The 27863-nt window shown below is 32.6% G+C and overlaps 2 protein-coding genes across 2 annotated transcripts; both read left to right on the top strand.

The window, feature by feature from the left end:
* The first annotated feature begins 7919 nt into the window (after positions 1-7919).
* Positions 7920-14710, top strand: LOC107928034 (integrator complex subunit 9 homolog). Its single transcript, XM_016859188.2, is given in 12 exon segments — positions 7920-8724; positions 9145-9501; positions 9604-9818; positions 10150-10292; positions 10295-10472; positions 10593-10803; positions 11782-11874; positions 11941-12032; positions 13081-13198; positions 13325-13410; positions 13924-13975; positions 14075-14710. Coding segments are annotated over 12 exon segments (2064 nt in total). The 5' UTR covers positions 7920-8715; the 3' UTR covers positions 14585-14710.
* A 1410-nt stretch (positions 14711-16120) lies between these two features.
* On the top strand, positions 16121-27863 carry LOC107928053 (xylose isomerase). The gene is made up of 20 exons (XM_041116189.1): positions 16121-16227; positions 16321-16425; positions 16585-16659; positions 16730-16859; positions 16959-17050; positions 17155-17205; positions 17985-18061; positions 18205-18259; positions 23739-23840; positions 24233-24284; positions 24555-24600; positions 24691-24746; positions 25334-25385; positions 25669-25748; positions 25990-26060; positions 26339-26379; positions 26775-26874; positions 26999-27070; positions 27151-27228; positions 27534-27863. Exons 3-20 carry the CDS (start codon positions 16654-16656, stop codon positions 27567-27569), a joined length of 1197 nt encoding a protein of 398 aa, XP_040972123.1. The 5' UTR covers positions 16121-16227; positions 16321-16425; positions 16585-16653; the 3' UTR covers positions 27570-27863.

The raw sequence follows: 27863 nt of genomic DNA, 5'->3' as shown, positions 1-27863 counted from the left end.
AAAAGAATCTAAAGATAAGTATTCAACGGTGCATTGGGAATTGAATCATTAACCATTCAATGTTGAAACAAGAAATTCATATAGGAAACATACATGTGAATAGGGATCAAATTCAATGATTCAAAGATACCTTTTCTTCTTCCCAAAAACAAAAAAGGATTCCAATGTACAGCAATAATTTGTGGCCAAAATAAGAGCTCTTCAATAATGCTTGCAGAGTACTTAGCTAGAAAAAACAAGGACCACCAACTTGGTGGGTTAAATGGTTGTAGAAGCCTATATACAGCTAAGGACATGACTATACATGGATGAATCGACTTACTATCAGGCTAGCATTTACATATCTTTTTGGAATCTTTTAAGATATATAAAACACATGTTCTGGTCCATGAGAGGTTAATTGATTGCAGTAAGTTACAGCCTGCCCCGAAAAAACCCTATCATATTTAAAATTTTCAGTTTTTTATTTTTTTTTATTCTTTATGTCTGTTTTCTGATTCATGTTTAAAATTTGTGGTTTCTTTTCCTAACAATGTCATCTCCAAAATTAAAACCTATATCTCCCCTTAAAAATATAATGTATTTTACTATTACATATATATATTCGTGCTGTATATAATATATTGTATAAAATTTTATGTATATAATGTTGATGCATAGCTTGCTGTGTGTTTTGTAGTGTGATTTAACGTGTTAGCACATGACGAACCACATGTTGTAGGTAGTCTAGGCATCTAGTTTTGGAGTTTGGCAGTGTTTTACTTTAGACTTGTCATTATCGTTTTAATTATCATAGAAAAAACTTCGATTGAGCGTTCAAATCAAGATGAAGACTTATCCTTATTAGAAGTAAGTTTATACGATCATATTGAAGAGTTGTAGCCCATCACGGCATTGTATCATGTTTAGTCAGATATCTGTTCAATTGCAATTGTAAGAAGTTACTACTAGTTGTAAAAATAGAAATGGATGCAGACTTTCTTATCTCTACTGAGGTTTTATCTAAAAAGTATAAGTTGTGATTTAAGTTTAACTCACTTAGGAAGTTGTAACCTCACTCCTATACTTCAAACTAAATCACTTTTCTTGCGAGTCTTTCACTTTGTAAACTTAGATGTAAACCGATATATGATTTAGTTTACTTTAATAATTTTGCACTAGAAATTAATTCTTCAATGAACAAGTGCTCCCCTTTCCTCGTTCTATATATAAGAATCAATGTGAATATTTAATTCCACAAAAGCAGCTCTAAATAAGTATTCAATAAAGAATATAGGGTAAACTATCAAAATAATTATTTTTGTTTCCCTCGGGTTACATTTTAGCCACTTATGTTTGAAATGTTACGTTTTAGTTACTTACGCTAACGTGTTGTAACATTTTAGTCACTGAGCCGTTAATTGTCGTTAACGGTGTAACGGAAAGCTGACATAGCACGTTAAATCATCATTTTAAACAAAAATTTTAGGTTAAATTATAAAAGTGGTTCCCATATTTTTTTCGTTTTGAGCAAATTTTTATCTTTTATGTTCTTTTAACTTTCCTTTTTTTTTTCATTCTCTTCTGCTTCTCCCTCTATTTTCCTCCTTTCTCCATCTCTTTTAACGTAAAAGAAAAAAATTAAATTGCTCAAAACGAAAAAAAATATAGGGACAAATTGTATAATATAATCTAAAATTTTCATTTGAAATGATTATTAAACGTGCCATGTCAGCTTATTATTATACCGTTAATGGCAATTAACACTTAGTAACTAAAATGTTACAACATGATAACATGACTAAAACGTAACATTTCAAATATAAGTGATTGAAATGTAACATAAGGAAAACAAAAGTGACTATTTTAACAGTACTTTACCCAAGAATATAACTTTAGAGTTCTTGTCATTAAACTCCTTGAAAATCAAACCTCCTATTACAAGAACTTTGATCACATTGAAAACCCCGATCATATCCGTACTTAACTTGACTCTTGCTTAAATTATCTTCAATAATGAATTGCTAAAAATCCTCATATATATATATATATATATATATATATAACCTTTAATTTCCGAATTCCTTAATCTTAAAAACTCTCATCCAACACTTCAAAATAAACACGAAAAAATTACTTATCAAATTATTAAAAGTAATATCATATACGACATTAGACCCGAATTCAAGTAACATATATCTAGTCTAACCCTAGTTAGAAATAGCAGCAATAAATAATCGAATGTAGTATTGGTCTATATCTTAAACTAGCCACAAAAAACTAAATGAAAATATGTTAGTATTATATAAATATATGTATATATAATATTATTGTTTAGCTACCCTACCCCAGGTAATACCTCGAATGAGTCGAAGATTCAGTTGTTAAGGACTTCGATTGCAATGCTCTGTCGTCAACATCATTGACCTAAAAAAATATACTATTAATGAACACATATGTGTGTGAAAATTACGGATTTAGAATATATATGTGTTTAAAAGTAATATATAATAATTAATAAAACGAATGATTTGAAACTAATTAATCATAATAACACATTAACTATATACGATATTAAAATTTTAAAAATTAGATTAAAACGAAATTTAAATACATAAATACATCATATTCACAATACTAATGCACTATAATTGTTTATCGTGTTGCTGTCATCGATTGTGAGTTAGTGCTTGACTTGTGAAACCAACTCAATTAACAACATAAATACTCTCGAATCATATGACTTATTTTAATTACAAAAGGATATTTCCATAATTTTCTAACTGAGTTGGTACCCGATTAACCCGTGACACCAACTCAATCAAAAGTTTTATTATTAGTATAGATATTTATTAACTGGCATTATCAATGTAATAATGATTGAATGGAATCTTTCACACACATATCTATCGATAATCGGAATTTTATTTATTCTTTTAAAATTTTTATTGAATTAGTTTCACGAGTTAAATCCATTATTAATCCAGTTATGAAAGTATTAAAATACATGTAATTTTACAAAGTAACAAATATTAACATACGAGTATCTTTTTTCTTTTTAGATGAGAAAGTATTAAAATACCCTTACTTTTGCAAAATAACAAATATTAACTCAAGGATATTTTTGTCTTTTCCTATTATTTAGTAAAATAATACTGTGATAAAATTTGAGCTTATGGCACCTGAATTTTAAACTTTTAACTTATCTATCTTAATTAAAATCTCACTTAATTTTAATATATATTTTTTATAAATATGTTATTTTATATAGACCATTTTTTTTTTACTCACGGCATGATTGTCTCAGGTCATTTTGGATGGACGGTGTGTTTACTTGCGGTTAGTGTAAAAACAACGATGACGATGAGATTAGATACTATAACATGAGATAAATAAATAAAAATTAAACATATCACACTAGAAATAAACGCCCATTTAAAAAACCGCATAAAATTATAATACAATAATCCGAAAACATCGCATTCGCCAAAGGTGACCTTTCCAACAAGAATGGGATCTTCTTTGTTATTATAAAAAGGAGACAAAAATTTGTTGCATAGCATTGAGGGCATACTCCCCAAAAAGAAAGAAGAATAATGTCATTGAAAACCTTATCCTATGTTGGTGGCTACACCGTCCTATAATATTTTGGCCAATGATTTTTTGTTGTTTAATTCTGAATCTTGCTTCCTCCATTAGAATGATGTTGATCTTCTTTTTTGGCATGCTCATAATTTTAAGGACTAAGGTTACGACCATTACCGTAATAACTTCAACATAAACCACAAGCAATTTAGAATGTGACACATGCTGCCGATTGAGTATTAACTCGATTAGCATGAGTATTATTATTAATATAAGAGGATGTAAGTTCGAGTGTATTGAAGCGCATCATCCTTCTATTTATGGGTTGGGGAGAGGCTATGGGTAGTTCTAAGTATTGTGTCAAAAAGAGCAAATATGATCAGAACCTATAATTAGATTGTTTAAAAAGAAAAGAAAAAAATGTGATCCATGCGAGATGATTCTCAAGCTCATTGTTTTTCCATCCTCGATAACGATCGATTCGAATTTCACTTTATTTAGAAGATAATGTTATTGTAAAATCGGATTGTATTTGACAAACTAAACGAAAAATTAAACAAATTCACAATTAATACTAAATTTATTCTATTAACAAAATCATGAAATATTCAAACCTAACAATATTATCAATTAACTTTCATCAAATTTACTCTAAAACCTGTATTAAACACTAATGTCTCGTTTGGTTACTAGCGCAATAACATAAGGAGAACACTTGTTCATTGCATATGTATTACAATAGTTAGACATTAAATAAAGGATAGTTAGTACAAATTTTTCCTTCTCTTTGCTAAAAATAAGTTATGGGTAGTGCCATATCTAGAGGGTTGGCAAGGGCCCCGACCCCTTAAAATGTAAAACTGTCCATTTAGGCCCTTCAGAAATTTTAAAAATTTAAAATAGTAAAGGTAAAATTACACTTTGGCCCCCTAAAAATAGTAAAAAAATTGATTTAATCCTTTAAAAATTATAAAGATATAGCTATTAAAAATTACAATTTAATTTCGGCCCCGCTAAAAATAATTTCTGGTTTCGCCCCTAGTTATGGGAGTGGCTAAATATGACCGATTGAATTAGTTTATTGCTAACACATATACTAAAACACGTGTAAAAAATAATACCCTACCAAACGTAGTATAAAAAGTTAACACCGTTGTATCTGGATATTAAAATATATATATTTTTAAATATAGGTACTAAATTGGACAAAAAAATAACACATGTATCAAATTAAAAAATTTGAAATTCAAGTACGAAATGATATATTAATTATTATTTTTTCTGATTTCTCAATACAAATGGTAGACCAAAACAATGATCCCAAACAAAAACGACCCACCATTTTAAGATTGTGATAAGGTGGAGATATCAAATTGAAATGGATGTCCAATAAGAATGGAGAAATTCTTGAAAGCAGCCTATTATAGCAACTCCTACGCATACACATTTCAATATATATAGTCCAAAGAAGAAATCATAACGAGCTTGGCGATTGGCTATCACCAAAACTAAAGTGATACTGTTGTATTGAAAATTATAAAGGCTGCCATTGACATGGCTGCTCATGAAACTTGCATGAAAACGACAGATCAATTTTTATATGTATATAATATGGGCCTTCGAGATTGGTTTGTTTATGGTGGACAACAATTTTTATATGTAAAGTGCTCAACTATGTTTTGTCGTCGAACGACTTAAAATTGGTGACTGAGAATCACCACAAAATGAAAAATTTTGGTGGCTAGGGTGACCTATTAATGACGTAGGTTTTCATTTCGTAGTCCCCTATATAAGGGTTGGATTAAATAAAACTAAATTTTAATAGAATTAATATTTATAGTTTAAAAAAATTATCGTTTACTATTTAATAAAGTTATATTTTGGAAATTTTTTATGATTATACGGACCAAATATTTTATTTGATATTAACTTAGACCTGTTCAAAGGTTGGGCTATCCGTGTAGGCGTAAAATCTCACCTGAAATTTGAGAGAGTTTGGACAAATATTAGGCACGAAAAGTGGGTTTGGGAAAAAAATTAGGCCTGTTTAAAATACGGGTCATGCATAGCTTAAATATTCAAGGCTTGAGCCCGACCTAACCCGATCCGTTTTTAAATTTATAATACTTTATATTATGTTATTTTTATATATTATGTAATTTATTTAATACTATTTGAATATAAATATTAAAATAATGTTAAGATAACGATATAAAAACTTTCGATAAATAAAAAATATAAAATTATTAAATATTAAAATAATATAATATAAATATTTTAAAAAATAATATGGAAGAGTTTGAGCCCATATTTCGGATCGGATCGGGCTTCGGCAAACATAAAGTATGTTAATATCATGCTTAGTACCGACTTGAACCCGGCCCAACCCAAACCATGAGCACCTCTATATTGAACTATAAATGAAAAAAAATCATGTTGTTTAACTTTATTTCAATTTGACCTTATTTAATTCTTTTTAATAGTACATGAATTAAATAAATAGTTGGGGGATTAATTTGATTTAGTTCCAATAATAGAGAGACTTTTTGAGTATTTTCACCTAAAAACAAGTCTATAATCTTTGAACTTTCCTTAAATTTAAGGTTTAGTGTCGTTATTTTAAAAACTTAAAATTTAATTCTTCTACTTTTTTTATTTAAAATTTTCAATTTAATCGTTGTTGTGTTAGTATTTTCTATCGAATTTTACTAACTTGTCATATTTATTAATTTGGGATTAGATACTAATAAACATGTTAAGTCGGTAAATTTTAATGAAAAAAATTTAATGATGTCAAAAAGGAAGATTTTAAATCGAAAAAGTAGAAGGATTTGGTTTTTATATTATTTGAGAATTGAAGAATTAAATTGAGCATAAGACATTATTACCATTTACTTACTCGCATTTTGTTAGACTAGAAATTTTATCTCACATGTATGCATATGGAAATTATGTATTTAAAATGCAGGTGTAAATTCAAACAATAATATCAATAAATAATGAAATATATGGTATGAAACTAATAATAACATACAAAATTAAATTAATATAAATTATGAGTAAAAAATAATTTAAATGATAGTATAGATATGTCAAAATATAATATATTATATTCGATTATATAAATATATTATCTATAAAATTCTACATACATAATATAAAGATACTTATTATATAAATAATTAAATATTCTATTTAGTAATATTTTTCTTTACTTAATGTAAATATGATAATTTAATTATATTTTATTTATTATATAAAATCATTTAAGAAAACTTTTTTTTAATAAAAACATGATTCTTATTAATTATAAATATAATAAATCTTTTTATAAGTGATCTTATTTAACCAAATATTTTAGTAAATTAAAATTTTATAAATAATAAAAATATTTAAAATGAAAAATTCAATAATATAATAAACAATAAATGTTATTCAGTTAGTTCAAAAGTTTTATTTTTTTAAAACTCGTACGTTTATATATACTAGCATTTAATATCACATGTGTTGCATGTGATTTTATGCTTTTAATATATAATTATTTTTTAAAAAATATTGTACTTTTAACTGCAGCAATTAGTGTAAAATAATATTTCTTATTTGACTTGTTGAATATAATTAAAATATATTAACTTATCGATTCAAATATTATAATAGAAATTTTCAAAAAATAATTAAAGCATTTTTAATATATTCAACATTCAATATAGTTTTACTTTATGTAATTAATGGAAAATAACATTATTTAAAATAATAACTAATTAATATAATTAACTCCATGATTAATTATGTGATAATTAATATGCTCAAAATTCTATTCAAATAATAATTCTATTTTACATTAAGAAAATTAGTACATTTTTTTAATAATTTTAATTATCATAAATTTTTATTAAAATATAATTATTCTTAAATAAGTTTATCTCATTATTAATCACTTTTATCCATTTTCATTAAATCATTTCATTATTATAGTATACTTAGCATTTTTTTATTATATTGTATTTTTTATTCGAAATTAAATTTTATTGATTTAGAAATCATTATAATAAAAAGAAACGAGCCAAGGGCTTCAATACATTGGAACTAAAAAGAAAAACCCAAAGAAATACATATAAAAGAAAAAGATATGAACGCATGACTGAAAGTCAAGTCATACTGTTAGTAGAAACGCAAATGTTATGGATATAAGCGGCATTGCTGATGCTCAGCAACCAGCATGAATCTTTTTTGTAAATTCATGTAGAGAAAAAGAGAATGATCAACGGAGAAATGTCAAGAGTGATGGTGCTATTAAGGGTTAAAAGGCTCAAAGGTTTTTAAAGGAATTAAAATGGACATTTTGCTACCGAAATACTAGCACTAGCAATAATAGACAATTCTTAGAACTTGAACCTATGATGTGGGTACGAGGTGAACACCCTTAACTGATGAGCCAGGGTTCTTCACAATGTTTGAATTTTAAATATTAATGCAACTTTGTGCTTTAAATCTAATTGGGCTTAATAGATTGGATCTTCAATTGGGTCCAACAACACTAGTCCATTAACCTTGAAAACTTTGCATTTTCGCCAAACAACCTTTGCATTTTGCTCGAATGTGAAATTCAGGTATAAATACATACATACATAGATAGATATGTATATGTATGTATATTCGTATGTAACTATTAATTTTCTGTATATTCGTATGTAACTATTAATTTTCTAAGACTTTTGAATGGCAATACTTGCGTGGGGAATATAGCCATATAGGCAGTTTGCCTCTTGTAATTCTACTACAGGTTTGCACCATGAAAAGAGCTTAGTCAAATAATGCCCACCAAGCGTTCGAAAAAATTTCATCTGCTTTTTTTAGTTATGCACTTAGCTTATGATGTCTATTTCCGAAAGTAACGTCCTTGAGTTGAATTAAGCTCGAAAGTTGAGGACTTTGGTTGATTTCTATTCACAATCTTGGCTCCAAGGCAGCTACTGAGCCTATAAAAATACAAAATGGAGACTGCAGCGTGGGGAGCCTAGGCTGGAGGCTATTGACAAAGGCGCACAACCCGTTCTCTCTTTCAATTTCCTTCACAAATTTGGCTTTTTTTCAATGTGATTTCTGTTTTGCAGCTGAATTTAACTTGGCTGATCCTATCCATTTCTTCAAATGAAGTTTGTAAGTTTACTGCTTTGCTTCTTTCTTGTTTAGTAGGGATTGGTTGCAACTTGGAAGGATAATTATTTAAATGGATTATTGTGCTATACATTGATGGGAGTTTAGAAAATATTTTGCAAATGGGTTTTCTATGATTTAAAAGTGTACTTTTTATTAAGACTTACACTTGTTTGCTTTTGATAAGCAACAAAGCAAGTAGAAAGTAACAATGAGAGGGTACTTAAAGTTTAACATTTTTAGTTAAATGAATGTGCAACATCTATGTAGGTTCATTATTTAGTTTTTAAACTTCATTATTGGTGTATGAGAAAATTGTACTTTATATATCCAATGTACATATTTATGTGTCTGTTTGTGGAGACGTCTTATTGTGCTTTCAGTTATGTTCTAGGGGAATTCATTTAGTTTGTGCATTTGCAGACATGCCTTAGTAAAGGAGGTGGTTTCCATTTCCCACCTTGTCATATGCTCAGTGTGTCCGGGTTTAGGATCTTACTTGATTGCCCCTTGGACCTTTCATCTCTTGCCATTTTCAGTCCTGTTCCGATTGCTTTGGAGGCCCATGAATCTTTGGATACAGACTCGGTTGTTAGGAAAAAGCAGAAGATTGAGAAAACTCTCGATGCAAATGATTTAGTATTTGCAGAGCCTTGGTATAAAACTGTAAAAAGTTTGCATCTATGGGATGCTTCCTTTATTGATGTTATTTTGATCTCGAGTCCTATGGGAATGCTTGGGTTGCCTTTTCTTACTCGAACTAAAGACTTTTCTGCAAAGGTAAATAGAATTTGGGAAATGCTTCCTTTTCAAATATTAAGTGGTCATGTTTGTTAGCTTAGCTGACAGTTGTATCTGTGCTTTGCTTTTTAACCTGGTTAGATATATGTGACTGAAGCAGCAGCGAGAATAGGACAGCTTATGATGGAGGATCTTGTATCAATGCACATGGAATTAAGGCAATTTTATGGACCTGAGGATTCTGCTTTCCTTCAATGGATGAGGTGGGAAGGGCTTGAAGTTCTTCCATCTGAACTGAAGAAAATTATATTAGGCACAGATTGTGAGGAGCTGGGAGCTTGGATGCCTTTGTACAGGTAATTATCACTCCTTAGAAATCATATGTATCTATTTATCTGTAGATTAATTTGGTGCACACTTTGGTCAAAAGGCTTGTAGAAGTATCATGTTAGTCTTCAGGCGTCATTTCTGATTGGTCAAGGTAGAATGGAGATTCTTTTCAGGACAAATCCAATAGGCGAATTTGTAACCTAAATACTTCTTTTAGAATGCTAACGTGCCTTTAACTTTTTTATGATCACCATCAGTTTTGTATCCATAAAAGCCATTTGTTTCCAGATTTATCCCTTTACAGCTTATTGTATGTAGAAGTTGATATATAAGATATTAATGGAGGGTGCTTTTCAGTGCAGTTGATGTGAAGGATTGCATGAGGAAGGTTCAAACACTAAAATATGCAGAAGAAGCTTGCTACAATGGAACTTTGGTCATAAAAGCCTTCAGTTCTGGCTTGGAAATAGGGACCTGCAATTGGACAATAAATGGTCCAAAAGAAATATAGCTTATATTTCAAGCTCTATCTTTGTTTCTACACACGCGATGGATTTTAATTTCCTTGGTCTTCAAGGGAATGATTTGATAATATTTTCAGATTTCTCAACTCTTGATACTACTGAAAATATGGAGAATGATAATACTTACTGTGATCCAGTTACTTCATCAAATGCTAGGTAATTCTACTGATGGTAATAATATATTAAGTTAGTTTTACTTGGATGCTTTTTATTTAGCAAATACTATATATATTTCTTTAGATCTATAGAAGTGAAATCTATACATCATGTTTGTAGTGATGATTTGTACAATTTGGAAGAGATAGCTGCATCCTTGCTTAAGGATGATGAAAGTATGGAGGAAATGGAGAAACTTGCTTTTATATGTACTTGTGCCTTCGATTCTGTTAGAGCAGGTGGATCAGTTCTTGTCCCCATTGATCGACTTGGAATTGTTCTATGCCTTTTGGAGCAAATGTCACTTTTGTTGGAGTCTTCATCTCTAAAGGTATTGCATTTTTCTTTTCCTTTCTTTTGGATTAGCATATGTAGCTACTCATTCACATGAACACATTAATGTGTACTTGGTTGAGTGAAAAAGTAAAATGATCGAAGAAGATAATGGAAAAGAGAAGAGAAAACAAATTTTTAACGTGCTTGGTAAGAAAGAGAAGTAAGAGGAAAGAACATAAGAAAGATTATCATTTTCCTTGCCAGTGTATGAAAACAAATGATTCCAAATTGGAAAAATAAGAGGAGAGGAAATGAGAGAGGTTCAAGTTAAGTGTTCAAAATTTTGCCTTTTTTAAAAAAAAAAATCATTTTCTTCCTCTCATTTTTCAAGTCTACTAAGCACTGAATGAAAATAAATTTACTTGTTCTTTTAATTTTTCCATCTTTCCTACAAAGCTTACCAATTGAAAGACAAAATATATTTTCTATCTTTCTACTCCAATTTTCCATCTTTCCGTCTTTGTAATTTTCTTTTCATCTTACCAAGCAAAACATTAGAAGCAGAAGCATACCGTCAAAAAAGGAACACAGGAGCTGACAGATATGAGAGACAGGGAGAGGAATTGATGTTTCTCAGCTGAGTCATTTTTTTTGTGAAAATTCTTGTTTCATAATAACTAATTTCTACTAACTAAAACTTAAGGTGTATTCTCCAGCTATATGGTTGATATGTTTACCTCGGAACTGTGGCCTTCACCATTGGACCTTTTTGATAATCACAAGTTGAGGTCGGCTATGCTCTTATAGCTTAAGTTTCCTGATTCAGCAGGCTTTGTCCACACTTTTAAGACCGAAGGCTTGTGTATGGATAGTCATTTTAGCAACTATAACCTATTTCTAGGCCATTGACCTTATAGCTTAAGCTTCCCGGTTGAGCAGTTGTCTAATAGAAGAACAAATAATAATGTTTTAACTTGTATACTTGCTTCAAGTGAGGCCGCAAACAGTCATATGCCATACATTTTTTGTGCAGGTTCCGATATACATTATATCTTCTGTAGCAGAAGAATTATTAGCATTTACCAATATAATTCCAGAGTGGCTTTGCAAGCAGCGGCAAGAGAAGGTACATCTTAATCAGTGACTTATCGTCTCAATATTTACCTTTTCTCATTCCTTTTCTTGTTGACAGCTTTTTTCTGGTGAGCCATTGTTTGCACATGTCAAACTCATAAAAGAGAGGAAAATTCACGTGTTCCCTGCAGTTCATTCAGTTGAATTATTGTAAGATATCCCCATTTGTCTGTGTCTCTATTTCCTGCTGATTGTTTACTCTTGTAAACGGAAAATGTTAACTGTGGCTGATAGGTGCAGAACTTTAACCAAAATGGGAGAAAAATAAAGAGCAAAATAAGAATGCATTAACTGCAGAAGTGTAAGAATCTTTACAGAATTACAAACCAATAACTTTGTCCAATTCGAGAAGACAAATCTCCTTGTTGAAATTCAAATAACAAATCACACCTGAAACAAAAACGGTTCCTAGGATAATGGATGAGATGGTAGAACAGTATTACATGCTCATTCCATGGGTCTTTGAAAGTCTCTTGTTTGATCTATGTTGACATTTTTACCTTTCACTACCTGATTTTTTTTTTGAGCACTTTTCTCTTTGTTACTATATTAGCCATTCTTCTTATTCTTGTTCCAGATCTTTAACTAATGTTTTAAACAGAAATTAAACTTTTCAGGGGAGAGACAGAAAAAATAATCCAACTTCTTAAAATTCATAAAATATTGATTTTAAGTAGAGAGAACTAAGTATGGTGGAGGATAATTCAGCACTTGGCCTATTTTGCATGCTAAAATGCGTATAAAGTTCCTGGGGTTGAAGAAATCTGCAAATTGCTGCATGTTGGTGTGGGGATTAACTCAGCATGAACTTTGTCAGCCTTCGTTTACCATGTTTCATAAGTGATGTGGTGTAACAATTTTGCCTGAACTGCTATAATATCAGCTTAAAATTTCTTGTTACCCATAATGAAAGTTTAAACGGAAGTGTCATGTTTTTTTGACATCACATTCATGGTTTTTGAGAAGTATCTTTTACCAAATGGCTAATGCTTCATTTCCTACGGACTTCAGGTTCTAACACATCAATTAGATGCCATTCTGAAAGAAAGATGTATTAGGGAAGCAAAATGTAACTTAGTGATTAAGCATTAAAATGGCTTTAGAACTTACTAATCAGTTTGGTATGGTTAAGTGCTTGAATGGTTATCATGTATCACATATTTGTAATCACCATGAGATGCTTACATTATGTATGCAGAACCAATTGGCAGGAACCTTGTGTTGTGTTCTGTCCTCACTGGAGCCTGAGACTCGGTCCTGTCGTTCATTTGCTTCGATATTGGTGCTCAGATCCAAACTCTTTACTTATCCTTGAGGTTCTTCTTTGCATCTATGTTTTATCAGTGCATCTTTGTTATTCATTTATTTGCTGGATACTAAACTTAATATGAACTTACTACAATGCCTTTGAGCAATGAAATGAAGTTATGTAAATTTTGCAGAGTGGTGATGATGCTAACTTAGCTCTCTTGCCTTTCAAGCCAATGGCAATGAAGGTTCTTCAGTGTTCCTTTCTGTCTGGAATAAGGTAAGATCTCTTGTTCTCTAAGGATGCACATACAAGTAGTTCACATAAAGAACTTCAAGCCCGAGGAAAGCCTTTTAAAACGTCCGTCTCGCATGCTCCTTTTAGATTGAGACGAGAACCCAAATTACATTTTCAACAGAAGCTTTGACTTGACAAAGGGGCAATTTAGTGGTCACTATTCTCATATTTTAGGCTATGCAAGGCCGTCTAAAGCTATCTTGAAGAAAATGACTGAAGTGTGAAGCTTGGTCTATATATGTGCGTGTTTATATATACACATATATTGCAGGATAAAATTAGATGAATGCTGTTTTTTCATTTTCTATGTCAAGCAAATGATGTTTTTCTCCAAACAGCAATTAGGATAATCATTTTAGCAAATTCGTCTAGCTTGCCTAATGTCTGATGACAAGAAATTTATGGATTTTTACTACTTCAAATTGTTCGTTCTTTGTATGGAAAAAAGGGTTCATCTGGGTTTTATCTACAATTGCACTTTTTTTTTTCTTGCAGTTTGCAGAAAGTTCAACCCTTACTAAAGGCTTTGCAGCCAAAACTACTTCTGGTGATCATTTCTACTTCTATTGATATTTGTTTTTTTTTCTATCCACTTGTGTAAGATTCTTATTTATCTAACTGCACTTTGTGCTTCTGTTTAAGACAGTTTCCGAAGGATTTGAGGTGCAAGATCCAAATTTCAGAAGCAAACACGATTATTCACTACTCTGAAAATGAAACATTATGCATGCCAAGCTCCAAGGAGAGCACAGAAATTGATATAGCAACAGATTTGGCTTCCCAGTTCCACTGGAGAACATTGAAGCAGGAAACAGTCACGAGGCTGGATGGAGAGCTTTTCATGGATCAGGGCAAACATCGGTTACTTTCTGGGTTTGGGCAGGCGGACTCCAAGCAACACAGACCATTGTTACACTGGGGTTCACCAGATTTAAAAAGGCTTCTAACTGAGTTGTCCAAGATGGGCATTACTGGAACCTTAAAGAAGGTCATGGACAGTGCTGAATCTAAAAATGCTGCCGGCATTATAGACATTGATGATCCCGAGAAAGCCTTGATCGATGTTCGAGAGACTGGTACTGTTATCATTACTGCTGATGAGAATTTAGCCTCTCATATTTTCAAAGCTATGGATATCGTTTTGGATGGCATTTGAATGAAATGCAATTATCATTCTTTGATATCATTTATCCATCCATTTATACATGGAAAGTTTGGAAGTTATAAATTTTCACATATGACATGAAAAAAATACAAATAATTATAAAAAAAATTTAAATTTAATCAGCTTTTATTATTTCTATGCGATAACTTATATTTGGTTCATGTATTTCTATTATTCAAAATTTTTTTGGTTTTATTCACATACTATATAAGTTAACTTAAAATATAAAAAAATAAAGTTAGCCAGTTTAATAATCATTATATTTTTTAGTATTTTTTATTTTTAATAAAATTATTGATTTTTATAATCTCAAAAGAAAAAAACTTACTAATTTTTATTATTTCCAATTACAAGTATATGATGCAAGATGCATTTAAATATTTCTATCTAGTTTTTAAAATTTCCAATTTTAGTGTTTTATTTATTGACTTTTTTATAATACTTATTCATACGGATAGCATAGAAGTGATTAAAGCTATTGAAAATAGACAATCGATGATTGCGAATTCAGACATAGTTAGAAGAATCAACTAGATACTAAAATATGAAATATTGTAATTTTTTTTATTTCTAGTAATTTGATATAAGCACTTTGAATTTAAAATAATTAAATTATATTGGAATATTGAAATACGGATATAATTTAAAATGTTGTATGCAAATACTACCCAATGATCAAATGTTGAAAATTATTTTAACATTCCAGTGTATTTTAACAAGAAAATAATAATTAAAAACATAATATAAAATATGAAATAATATGAAAATACATTAAAATCCATATAATTTATATACAAAATACAAGTGTCATATTTGAAAAATAATTTACTATCCATCTTTTCCGTTTTACTTCTAAAAATAATTATCCACCATTTTATTCAAAAATAATTTTTCTACGTGGAAGAAAATCAAAATTTTTATTATAAAAATATTTTTAGTGATTTTTTTAAACAAAATTTTCAGGATTTAATATCTTAAATGTAATCATTTTTGAAACAGATAGTACGAAATATCAGGTAGAAAAAGACTTTTTCCTGAAAAAAATATCATTTTCAATGCAACTTCACTTATAAAATCATGCATGGCTTCACTTCTTTTTCTCGAAGTCCCATATTTTCTTTCAAAATCCGTACGTCCCCTTCTCACTTTTTTTTTAATGCTTGTACATGTGTGCATGATCTTCTTTCTATATTCAAAAAAGGTTTTTCTTTTTCTTTAGAGATTAACATGTGATATAAGATGATGGGTATTTGTCAAAATTCATGTTTTTAATGTTTTTGTTGGTTTTATGTGATATTTGATGATTGGTATTCATAAAGGAAAAGATATTTTAATCTGCTAAAATGAATCAATGTAAGCTTATCTGGTTGTTAAAGCTTAAATTTGTGTTTTTTTACTATAGTTTGATGTTTTAACGTTTGATGCTAACCCAATTCTCTTATGTGCTTAACTTTTTTTTTTTTTTTGGACAATCATCAGTTGATTTTTATTGTATTTTAAGTTCAGTAATCTGTTTGTTTTGTTCAGATTTTGCAGGGTTTAGTTTGATACTTTGAGTGATATCAGTAAAGAAGAGTATGGCAGGGAAGATTTCATATATATTTCTTTGTATGAATGTGATCCCCCTTTTAGCGGTAAAAACCCCTTAAAACTTTGTCAATTTATGTCCTTTATAATGATGTTTATATGTTTCATTTATGTAATTATTATGTTGTTGATTAATTAAGGCTGCTGCATCACGAGCTTGCTCTGCCCAATCTGATGCAAAATGTTCTCAAACCGGTGAACGGAATGGGGAATTTTTCCCTGGAATTCCCAAAATCAAGTTTGAGGTAAATACTCTAATGATGGTTGTATTTTCATACTTTGCTACTACTAAAGCATTATGTTCTTCCTCTTAGCGAATTTCATTAGAAATCCGAAATCTAATTGTGATTGCCTTAGTGTACTTTATACAAACATTTGATATTCGACACTAATTTTGGTTGCAGGGTCCTTAAACCAAGAATAAATTTGCATATAAATGGTATAATGCAGAAGAGGTGATTCTTGGGAAGAAAATGAAGGTCAGTTTCTGTTTCTATGAGATTTTTCGGGACACTAATGGCCGCTGACAAGTGATTGGTATCGTTTTAGGACTGGTTGAGATTCAGTGTGGCATTTTGGCATACATTCCGTGGAACCGGTGTTGATCCTTTCGGTGCACCTACGAAATTTTGGCCATGGGAAGATGGTACCAATTCCATTGCTATGGCAAAAAGAAGAAGTAAGATTTGAATGTTAATTACCAACCTACCTTTGATCATCGATTGATACTAATATGCAACATGTAACTCTTTTTTATCCTTCTCCAAACAAATTGCAGTGAGAGCCAACTTTGAATTCATAAACAAGCTTGGTGTTGACAGGTGGTGTTTCCATGACCGGGACATTGCTCCCGAGGGCAAAACACTTCAGGTTGGATCATTTTATATATTCAAATGCTTGGATATAAACTGGTTTTAGAAAGCTTTTGATTGATGTCTATCAATCAATTTTATTTTTATCATGTTTGGTTGTAGGAAACTAATTCAAACTTGGATGAAGTGGTGAAACTTGCTAAAACACTTCAGGTATCTGGCTGAATAAGTACCTAATATTGGATTGGAGCTCTTTACGCTTATTTATTTATGTTTAAACAGAAATACTTTCAGTAAGGGAACTCGTTACGCTATCATGTTGATAGCCTCAAATGGTGTCCTAGCCCGTCTAAGAGCTTGCCAAGTTTCTTGTGGATCAATGTCACTACCCTTCTCTGCATCGTTTACTAAGTGTCAATTTCATTGTTTCCTAGCAAAGAACCACCCATCAAAGCTATTGTAATAGGGTTAACTGAGCCGATTCGAACAGGCACAAGTCAACTAAGGTATTCCTATAGCAATAGAGGGTCATAGATTTTCGGTTTATGAGGTAGTATGGGACTTCTAGTAGGTGAGAAACTCACACGTTTAATAGCACAGAGATAGGTTTTGTGCATGTCGTTATAGAAGCCAAACTATGTGGGTTTGTTCTTTTTTCTTTTTAAGTTTTTCTCCATGTCTATGTCCGAATATGTCAAACTTTGGTATTAGACATGAATACTTTAAGAAAATGAAGAGTCAGAGCAACCATATAGTGGGGGTTCTATGATATTCATTTTATGTATCCGTGCTCTTGTAACATCATACATATATATATATGATTATGGCATGAAAAATTCCGTGCTACAAATTTCACATTGCTCAAAATAATTTAGCATTTCGTGTTGTCTTTCTGGTATGAACAATTATTCTTGCATGTTGAGTTTAAGTTTTTTCTTGTATGAAAAACGTCAAGGTATTTGTTTCCTAAGCATCTCTTTTATGCTATGCAGGGAAACAATATCCGTCCACTGTGGGGTACGGCTCAACTATTTATGCATCCTCGTTACATGCATGGTGCTGCTACAAGGTAATCATCTACATTGTTCTGACCCTGAATCTGATGTTTTGCATATATCTATTGTATATCATGTATATATGTATTCATGCATGCATATAGAAGAAGGTGACTAGTTTGTCCATCGATGAACTTAAATCCTGTCTGTTTTGCAGCTCTGAATTGGTTGTATATGTATACGCTGCAGCTCAAGTCAAGAAAGCCATGGAGGTAGGTGTTTAATCATTTATAACTGTTGCGCGGAAGCGTGTGAAAGAGTAAAATTATTGTACTGAAAAATCACACTAAGTTCAATTCCCAGGAAAGAGAGGTGGATCACGAGGATCGCTTACATACCAGATCTTTCCTAGCCAGAATATCCCTCTATCGTAATTTAATAGCACAATAAATCACTACAATGACACTTGCAAAATATGCAGAACAAAAATAAAGAACACTAGAATTTTAACGAGGTTCAGCAAATTTTGCCTACGTCCTCGAGCACTACCAAATATATTTCACTCCAAAAATACAAGTGAAAGTTTACAAATAGGGAGAGAGAACAATTGCCTTAAGTAGAGAATGGCAAGTGTGGGATGAAGAAAGTAAGAAATGGTTAGGCCTATTTATAGTTGAGGTTCAAGGATCAACTTGCAATGTCCCTATACAATTAGGGACCAAAATTGCAATTATCCCATGCCAACTTTTAACCCAACTTGCCAACCAATTTTACTTTCTACTTTCGGTGCCCACCCTTTTTGACTTTTCAAACAATGGGTGGGTTCCAATAATCTCCACCTTGAAGATTTGATTAGGATAATCTTATCTTCACACAATTCTTTCTGCCTTTGACAACAATACTTGATAGTGCCTTCTTCAACTGTTAAACTTGCAGGATATTAATCAAGTTCAAACAATGTTCGAACTTGGTTGCTGTTACCACCTTGGTCATCATATCTGCGGGATTATTTGCAGTCTTGATCTTCTGAAGACAAATTTTCCCCTCTTCAATAATTTCCCGCACAAAATGGAATCGTACGTCGATATGTTTTGTACGTGCATGATAAACTTGATTTTTTGCTAAATGAATAGCACTTTGACTATCACAATACACGTTAATATGCTCCTGAACCAACCCCAAGGTTTTAGCCATACCTTGTAACCAAATAGCCTCCTTTACAGCCTCTGTTACAGCCATGTACTCGGCTTCTGTGGTTGACAATGCAACTGTAGACTGTAGTGTAGACTTCCAACTTATTGGTCCTCCAGCAAGTGTAAACACATAACCGGTGGTTGATCTTCGCTTGTCCAAATCACCGGCATAGTCAGAATCAACGTACCCAATAACACCTTTACCAAGTGTATTATCCTGCTTGAACAGTAATCCAACATCCACGGTCTTCTGAATATACCGTAGAATCCATTTCACAGCTTGCCAATGTCCTTTTCCAGGATTATGCATATACCTGCTCACTATACTAACTGCCTGTGAAATGTCGGGTCTTGTACACACCATTGCATACATCAAGCTACCCACTGCATTAGAATACGGAACTTGCAACATGTATTCTCGTTCTGTATTCGTCGAAGGAGATAGTTGTGCAGAAAGCTTGAAATGAGAAGCCAACGGGGTACTTACAGGTTTGGTCTGCTCGTTCATGCCAAACTGCTGTAGTACTTTCTTCAAATACTGCTTCTGAGACAAGCTAACTCTGCCATGAGCTCTATCTCTACATATTTCCATGCCAAGAATCTTCTTAGCTTCACCTAGATCTTTCATCTCAAACTCGAGATTGAGTTGAGTCTTCAATCTCTCAATCTCAACTTTGCTCTTAGATGCTATTAGCATATCATCAACATATAAGAGCAAGTATATGAAAGTTCCTTCTTGTAGCTTCTGAAAATATACGCAATGATCAAATTTACTTCTTGTGTACCTTTGCCCTTTCATGAACTGATCAAATCGCTTGTACCACTGCCTCGGAGATTGTTTCAATCCATAAAGCGACTTTGTCAGTTTGCAAACCCAATTTTCTTTATCAGCAACATTGAATCCATCAGGCTGAGTCATATAGATTTCCTCTTCCAAATCACCGTGTAAAAATGCTGTCTTCACATCAAGCTGAACTAGTTCAAGATCGTATTGCGCAACCAAGGCTAGCAAAATTCGAATAGACGAATACTTCACAACTGGAGAAAACACTTCATTGTAGTCTATTCCTTCTTTCTGAGCGTAACCCTTTGCTACCAATCTAGCCTTGTATCGAATTTCATTTTTACCAGGAAATCCTTCCTTCTTTGCATATACCCATTTGCATCCAATTGCCTTCTTTCCCTTAGGCAGTCTCACCAACTCCCAAGTCCTATTTTTATGAAGAGACTGCATTTCTTCATTCATAGCTTGCTTCCACTTTACACCATCAGAGTTACTTATTGCTTCTGTGTAAGTGGAAGGAACATCATCATCTGCAATTGGAAGTGCATAGGCCACCATATCGTCAAAGCGAGCAGGCTTACGAATCTCTCTTCTTGGCCTCCTATATGCAATTGAATCTTGTTGCTGTAGAAGTTCTTGGGTCGAAACTTCTTCATCATTTGTTCTTTCAATATTAGCTGGATCATCATTAACCTTTTCAAACTCCACCTGCTGCAAAGTACTACTGGTTTTGTCATCCTTTTGTGAATCCTCGTTCTTCATCATGGTTGATTCATCAAAAGTTACATCTCTACTGAAAACAATCTTCCTTGTATCAGGACACCAGAGACGGTATCCTTTTACACCACCAGTTATACCCATGAATAATGCTTTCTTTGCTCTTGGGTCTAACTTAGATTCTTTTACATGATAATATGCAGTGGAACCAAAAACATGTAAAGAATCATAATCAGTAGCAGGTTTACCAGTCCACATCTCCATAGGAGTTTTTCCATTTATTGCAGCTGATGGCAATCGGTTAATTAGATGGCACGCATATGTAACTGCCTCAGCCCAAAATTCCTTGCCCAATCCAGCATTGGACAACATACATCGAACTTTCTCCAGTATAGTCCGATTCATGCGTTCTGCCACCCCATTCTGCTGTGGTGTATCTCGAACAGTGAAGTGTCGCACAATGCCCTCATCTTGACATACTTGTAGAAATGGATCATTTTTGTACTCAGTACCATTATCTGATCGAAGTCGTTTGACCTTTCGACCTGTCTGAGTCTCCACCATCTTCTTCCACTTCAGAAATGCATCCAAAACTTCATTTTTTCTTTTCATTAGATACACCCATACTTTTCTTGAATAATCATCAAGAAAAGTGACAAAATAGTGCATACCTCCCAAAGAAGCCACTTTGGTAGGTCCCCACACATCACTGTGAACATAGTCCAGAATTCCTTTCGTATTGTGAATTGCTGAACCAAATTTTACCCTCGTCTGCTTGCCCAGAACACAATGTTCACAGAATTCCAATTTGCAAGAATTTGCACCTTTCAACAAGCCTTGCTTCGCCAAAGTCTGCAAAGCTTTTTCACCAGCATGTCCCAATCGCCTATGCCATAACCTGGTAGCCTCTGAATCTGCATCTTTCGCAGAAGCTGTTGATGTTGATCCAATAACTGTACTTCCATTTAAATAGTACAAGTTATTTCTTCTAGTGCCTTTCATCACCGTCAATACCCCAGCTACTACCTTTAGTAATCCATCTCTCAAAGTGATTGTGAGCCCTTTAGATTCTAGGGCCCCTAATGAGATGAGATTTTTCTTCAAGCTGGGTACATAGCGAACATCTGTCAGAACTTGGATTGAGCCGTCATGGTTCTTCAATTTGATTGTACCTACACCCATTGTCTTACAGGCACTATCATTGCCCATAAAAACAACTCCACCTTCTAGTTCTTCAAGACTAGAAAACCAGTCCTTATTAGGACACATATGGTAAGTACATCCCGAATCCAATATCCACTCATCCGTTTGACATGCCATTGCCATGCCAACCAAGCTAAAGTCTGACTCCTCATCATGCTCCGCTACACATGCATTAGAAATAGACTTGCCCTTTTGTAACTTAGGACAATTCTTTTTCCAATGCCCTTTCTCACGACAAAAGGCACATTCATCTTTGGCGGGTCTCCCTTTGGACTTACCCCTTCTACCAGGTTTGCTGCTGTGTGAACGACCTCTTACTGTTAAGACTTCTGCAGTTGTATCTCTGTGATCTCTTTTATCTTTCTTTCGAGTCTCAGATCTATACAACGCACTACAGACTGCATCAAATGTGATTGAATCTTTCCCATGAAGCAATGTGGTGGTAAGATGATCATATTCATCAGGAAGGGAATTCAACAACAATAATGCCTTGTCTTCATCTTCAAATTTCTCATCCAAATTTAGCAAGTCTGCTAAAATTTTATTGAATGAGTTCACATGGTCATTCATCGACATACCGGGTGCATAAGTGAACCGAAAAAGTTTCTTTTTCATATAAAGCCTATTTTCAAGACTTTTCGTTAGAAACTTTTCTTCCAATGTATCCCACAGCTTCTTCGCTGATGTCTCCCTCATGACGGAGTACTTCTGCTCTTTGGCCAAACATAGGCGGATTGTACCACACGCCTGTCTATTGATCTTGGCCCACTCCTTGTCATCCATCTTGTCAGGTTTTTCTTCAAGGGCTATATCCAGCTCTTGCTGACATAAGACATCCAGGATCTCACACTGCCACATACCAAAATTATTGGTACCGTCAAATTTCTCTACTTCAAATTTTGCATTTGTCACAGTAGTCCTTGCTGATGACGATGCTGCTGCCATTTTTCTCCTCAATCCCAACTACTGTATACGTGAACAGTACCGTATACGTGAATAGTGCCGTATACGTGAATAGTACCGTATACGTGAATAGTGCCGTATACGTGAATAGTACGGTAAACGGTCGTATTCCCCAAGTACGAACCTGGCTCTGGTACCAATTGTTGCGCGGAAGCGTGTGAAAGAGTAAAATTATTGTACTGAAAAATCACACTAAGTTCAATTCCCAGGAAAGAGAGGTGGATCACGAGGATCGCTTACATACCAGATCTTTCCTAGCCAGAATATCCCTCTATCGTAATTTAATAGCACAATAAATCACTACAATGACACTTGCAAAATATGCAGAACAAAAATAAAGAACACTAGAATTTTAACGAGGTTCAGCAAATTTTGCCTACGTCCTCGGGCACTACCAAATATATTTCACTCCAAAAATACAAGTGAAAGTTTACAAATAGGGAGAGAGAACAATTGCCTTAAGTAGAGAATGGCAAGTGTGGGATGAAGAAAGTAAGAAATGGTTAGGCCTATTTATAGTTGAGGTTCAAGGATCAACTTGCAATGTCCCTATACAATTAGGGACCAAAATTGCAATTATCCCATGCCAACTTTTAACCCAACTTGCCAACCAATTTTACTTTCTACTTTCGGTGCCCACCCTTTTTTACTTTTCAAACAATGGGTGGGTTCCAATAATAACAACAAAAGGGAGCTGTGTATTTTTGTCCTTTATTCTTTTATGATTTTTTTCCTTTAATTTTTTTAAATTGCTTTTAAAAGACAATCTCTCCATGGTTGAACTAACTGTTTGAACGAAGAAATGAAGGTCCACCTCCGATCCAGTTTTTTAATTCCTTGATTCAGAGATTATGTTGGTGTCCTATTTCTGTTAATTTTTTTTTTCTATAGGTGACACACTATCTAGGTGGAGAAAACTATGTGTTTTGGGGTGGTCGTGAAGGTTATCAAACACTATTGAACACAGACATGGAATTTGAACTTGATCATATGGTATCTATGTTTCTTCTACATTTCTTACTATGTTTTTCAATTATGTTATTCATATTTTTCATTTTTCTGATTCATATTCAGCATGTTTCTGGACATGGGTATGTGGATATGTCCCCCTGAAAACCCTTCAGATACAATAAAAAAAAATTGAGAAAAAAAGTTGAAAATTACCCATATCCAACACTTACAATCGAGTTTTGTTCCAACACGGTGTATTCTTTTTTACTAAAATTTTTAGTGTATTTGGAAAACAATATCTTTAATACTCATGTTCAAATATGTGTCAGATTCAGATATCGAATAAAAATGCTTTAGAAATAAAATCTCGGAGCAACATAATCCAACGCAGTTCTTTAGTTATCATCAAATTAAACTGTTTGATATTTTGATAGGCAAAATTTCTTGAAGCTGCGGCTGCCTACAAGAGGAAGATTGGATTCACCGGTAATTATCCATTATAATAATCTTAAACATTGCATGGAAACTTCCCTCCCTTCCTGAAAATTAGCTATGTTGTTCGGATTTATGTATGAGTGTTGGTATATTGGTATGTATTTGAGATATTTTTATATTTATGTTTGAATATGTGTTGGACAAGGATATCAAATACGGATATTTCAAGAAAAACGAGGAATCAGAGCAATATAAAATACGAGATTCTTTTTTATTTTTTTACGTTTTGTTGAAAGTCTGGTGGAACATAATTTGATCCAGGAACTCTATTGATTGAACCTAAGCCTCAAGAACCTACAAAACATCAGTATGTTTGAACAATCCCATATATTTTATGTAATTTATACTAATCAAATCCTTTTTATTGTTTTATGAACTATGCTTAATTTTTTCCCAGATATGATTGGGATGCTGCAACAACAACTAATTTCTTGCGAAAATATGGGTTGATTGGTAAGCTCTAACGAGTTCTCTTCTCATCTCTCATAACTATCGTATAGAGGTGTTCACAGACTCAGTTTGATTTATGTATAGTATCAACATTGTTCTTATTTTTCAAAATTAGACTTAGTCCAAATATAAGTTTAAAATTTTTCAATACTCTCATCCATATTTAAAGATGGATAATTTAACATGTTTTTAATGTTTATGTAATATTTAATTTTGATGTGAAAAACAGGTTCAAGACTTAACTGTTGGAGCTAGTTCAACATAGACCTAACTTTTTACCCAATTTTGTTTTCCAAACTTAATGTTTTTATCTAAATCCACTCCAATATTGAGTAAGTGTTTGAATTTAGACAAATAATCTGACTCTTGGTCTGGTCTACTTTCATAATTTCCTAATCATGGTTTCAACTTTCTGCACTCATTGTGTTTTATGATATTTTGTGGTGCAGAACTATTTTCTTTGTATTTGGTTCCAAATAGACATTATAATGAAGTCAACTGTTTTAAATTAATGTTCCTTAATCGAGTGTGAGTATCATATATAAATTTTTGTATGTATATATATACCTATTCACCATTCACTTTTGCAGGGGATTTCAAACTTAACATTGAGTGCAACCATGCCACACTCTCTGGTCACAGGTTTGTGATGTTCCATGTGTCAATTTTCTTGTTTTTCAATATACTTATTATTTCAAAGAAAAGGTGTTCCTAGATCAGGTCAAAACTCGAAATATTTTGAAATTCTTTATCCAAGCTCGGTTCGGGCCTGAGGTGACCCTTAATATTTTATTAGTAAAACAGTAATTTGGACTGGATTGGTCCTGAATTATAGATCACCTTGTCAAAATGCTTGACCTGCACAAGTCGCCTGAAGATGTCTATCGTCGGGTAAGCTAAACCAAATGCATGCATTAATTCGCAGTTGCCATCATGATGTTGAGACTGCAAGAATCAATGGATTGCTAGGAAATATTGATGCAAACTCTGGCGATGCTCAGACAGGTACTATTTAATAATAAAACCATTCTTCTCTTACCAATGTCTTTTCATGTTCTGGTGAATCTTCTATTATATCTTTATATAGATATCCAGATATCTGTTTAACATAAATTTCAAACATGAGTTCTTCAACAAAAATGAAGAGTCAGAGTAACAAAGATCCTTAAAAAGTTTCTATTTTTTGTTATAAACTTGGTATTAAAATCCTCCTAGAGTTGAGAATCCGGATTTGTTTGCTATACAGGTTGGGATACAGATCAGTTCTTGACAGATACTCGAGAGGCAACTATGATCATGCTAAGTGTGATTAAAAATGTATGTGATTGATTCTTTTTAATACCTTTTGATAGTTCATTGAGATTTTCTTCCTTACGCTAAGACTTTTCAGTATCCGGTAGTTGCCATTGGACCAAATATTTCGAAGTTGAGCTAAGTTGTTCTCAAACAAGGAGAAAACTCTCCCGGTGTTTATTTTCTCCATTCACAATACTCCTTTGTTTCAGGGACACTAGCTTCTTATCGTTTGACCCAACAGACCTTTGGTGTTCGATGAGAATTTATTTATCATATTTGGTTACTTTTGTTTATGACAGGGAGGATTATCACCAGGAGGCTTAAACTTTGATGCAAAATTGTGAGTGTCAACTTTCCCTTGTTATTTTCTTGCAGTTGTATCGTATCCTATATTATTCCAACTCTTCATTTTGTTCAAGAATCCGTATTTGATTCCTCTGTTCGATACATATCTGGATATGGTATAGGTATATAACTTTGTAAGCATCCTCCAAATCAGTGGAAAGCCATTAAAGAATTTATACTTATCCTTATCAGACACATCTTGTACCCTATGTTACTTGAACTCGTCGTGAGTATTGGATATGAGTACTTGTCTAACACGGTATTAGTCAAAATTTTCTTATTTGTCGGACATGGATAGTTTAAGAAAAACAAGGAATTTGAGCAATATAGTCCGTATACGACTATCACATACAAGTTCAACTCTCATTTTCTTCATCCATGGTTTTGTAGACGGAGAGAGAGCACAGATGTTGAGGACTTGTTCATTGCTCATATTGTTGGAATGGACACCTTAGCCCGTGGACTCCGATATGCTGCCAAGTTGATTGAGGTAATACCAATACGAACATAAAACAAATACATAAATGTAAAATACTTTAAACATGATTATGACACGATAAATTACACGAATACGATATAGATACATGATATTAATGAACTTGATGATTATATAGGATGGTTCTTTGGCTAAGCTTATTCATAAACGATATTCAAGCTTCCATAATGAACTCGGTGCCCTCATTGAGGTGATTTTTTTTTTAATTTCATTTTTGGACTAAAGCAAGGCATTTCCGATGACTGATTGAAGTAATATATTATCCTACAGGCTGGTAAAGCTGATTTTGAAATGCTTGAGAAGAAAGCAATGGAATGGGGCGAACCTACGGTTGCTTCAGCCAAGCAGGTACTTGAATATATAACTTCGTGTATATGCATGTGTATATAAAAGGTATCTCAAAGAATGTAGGGTCAGAGCAGTATAGGTTTATATGCTTAATTAACTTCATGATAGACTGTTATGAAATGTCTCTTGAATATTACGGTGAAGTACAGGGTTTAAGGTTCAGGGCTCATGACTCATTTGCATGTTAGATGTTCTCTCGAACTTTCATTTACTAGCCATTGACATAAACAAATCCGTAATATTGTATGAATCAAATTGAACCAGATCAAATTTGAAAATTGATTATATTGTTTATGTTGTTGCAGGAACTTGCGGAAATGATCTTCAACTCTGTGCTATAAGAGGGACCTTGACTAGCAATGTCTTTTGCAATTTAGCATTAGGAATAATTGATGGTGTTTTATCAATAAGTACAGTTTATGTAATTTTCTTCTCTCTTTTTTTAGTCTTTTGTGCCTAAATTTGACTTTTTTTTTTAATTTGGTATTTAATTTTTTTAGGTCCAATTTGGTACTCTTTTTCCTATTTTGATATTTAATTTTTTTTGTCCGATTTGATACTTGAAACAATGTTAGTTTTTTGAGGTAACAAAAATAATCAATGTATAGTAGAAGACATGGTGTTTCTTTTTTGTA

The sequence above is a fragment of the Gossypium hirsutum genome, chromosome A06, assembly GCF_007990345.1.
Source record: "Gossypium hirsutum isolate 1008001.06 chromosome A06, Gossypium_hirsutum_v2.1, whole genome shotgun sequence".
Classification (NCBI taxonomy): Eukaryota; Viridiplantae; Streptophyta; class Magnoliopsida; order Malvales; family Malvaceae; genus Gossypium; species Gossypium hirsutum.
The sequence above is the reverse complement of the archived record's forward strand: the minus strand, read 5'-3'. Positions and strand labels throughout refer to the sequence as shown.

Excerpts from the sequence above, each read along its gene's own strand:
- LOC107928053 (XM_041116189.1), top strand. Across the intron at positions 26,061-26,338 it reads TGCTAAGTGTGATTAAAAAT|GGAGGATTATCACCAGGAGG; the intron begins GTATGTGATTGA and ends TGTTTATGACAG. Across the intron at positions 26,875-26,998 it reads ATGCTGCCAAGTTGATTGAG|GATGGTTCTTTGGCTAAGCT; the intron begins GTAATACCAATA and ends ATGATTATATAG.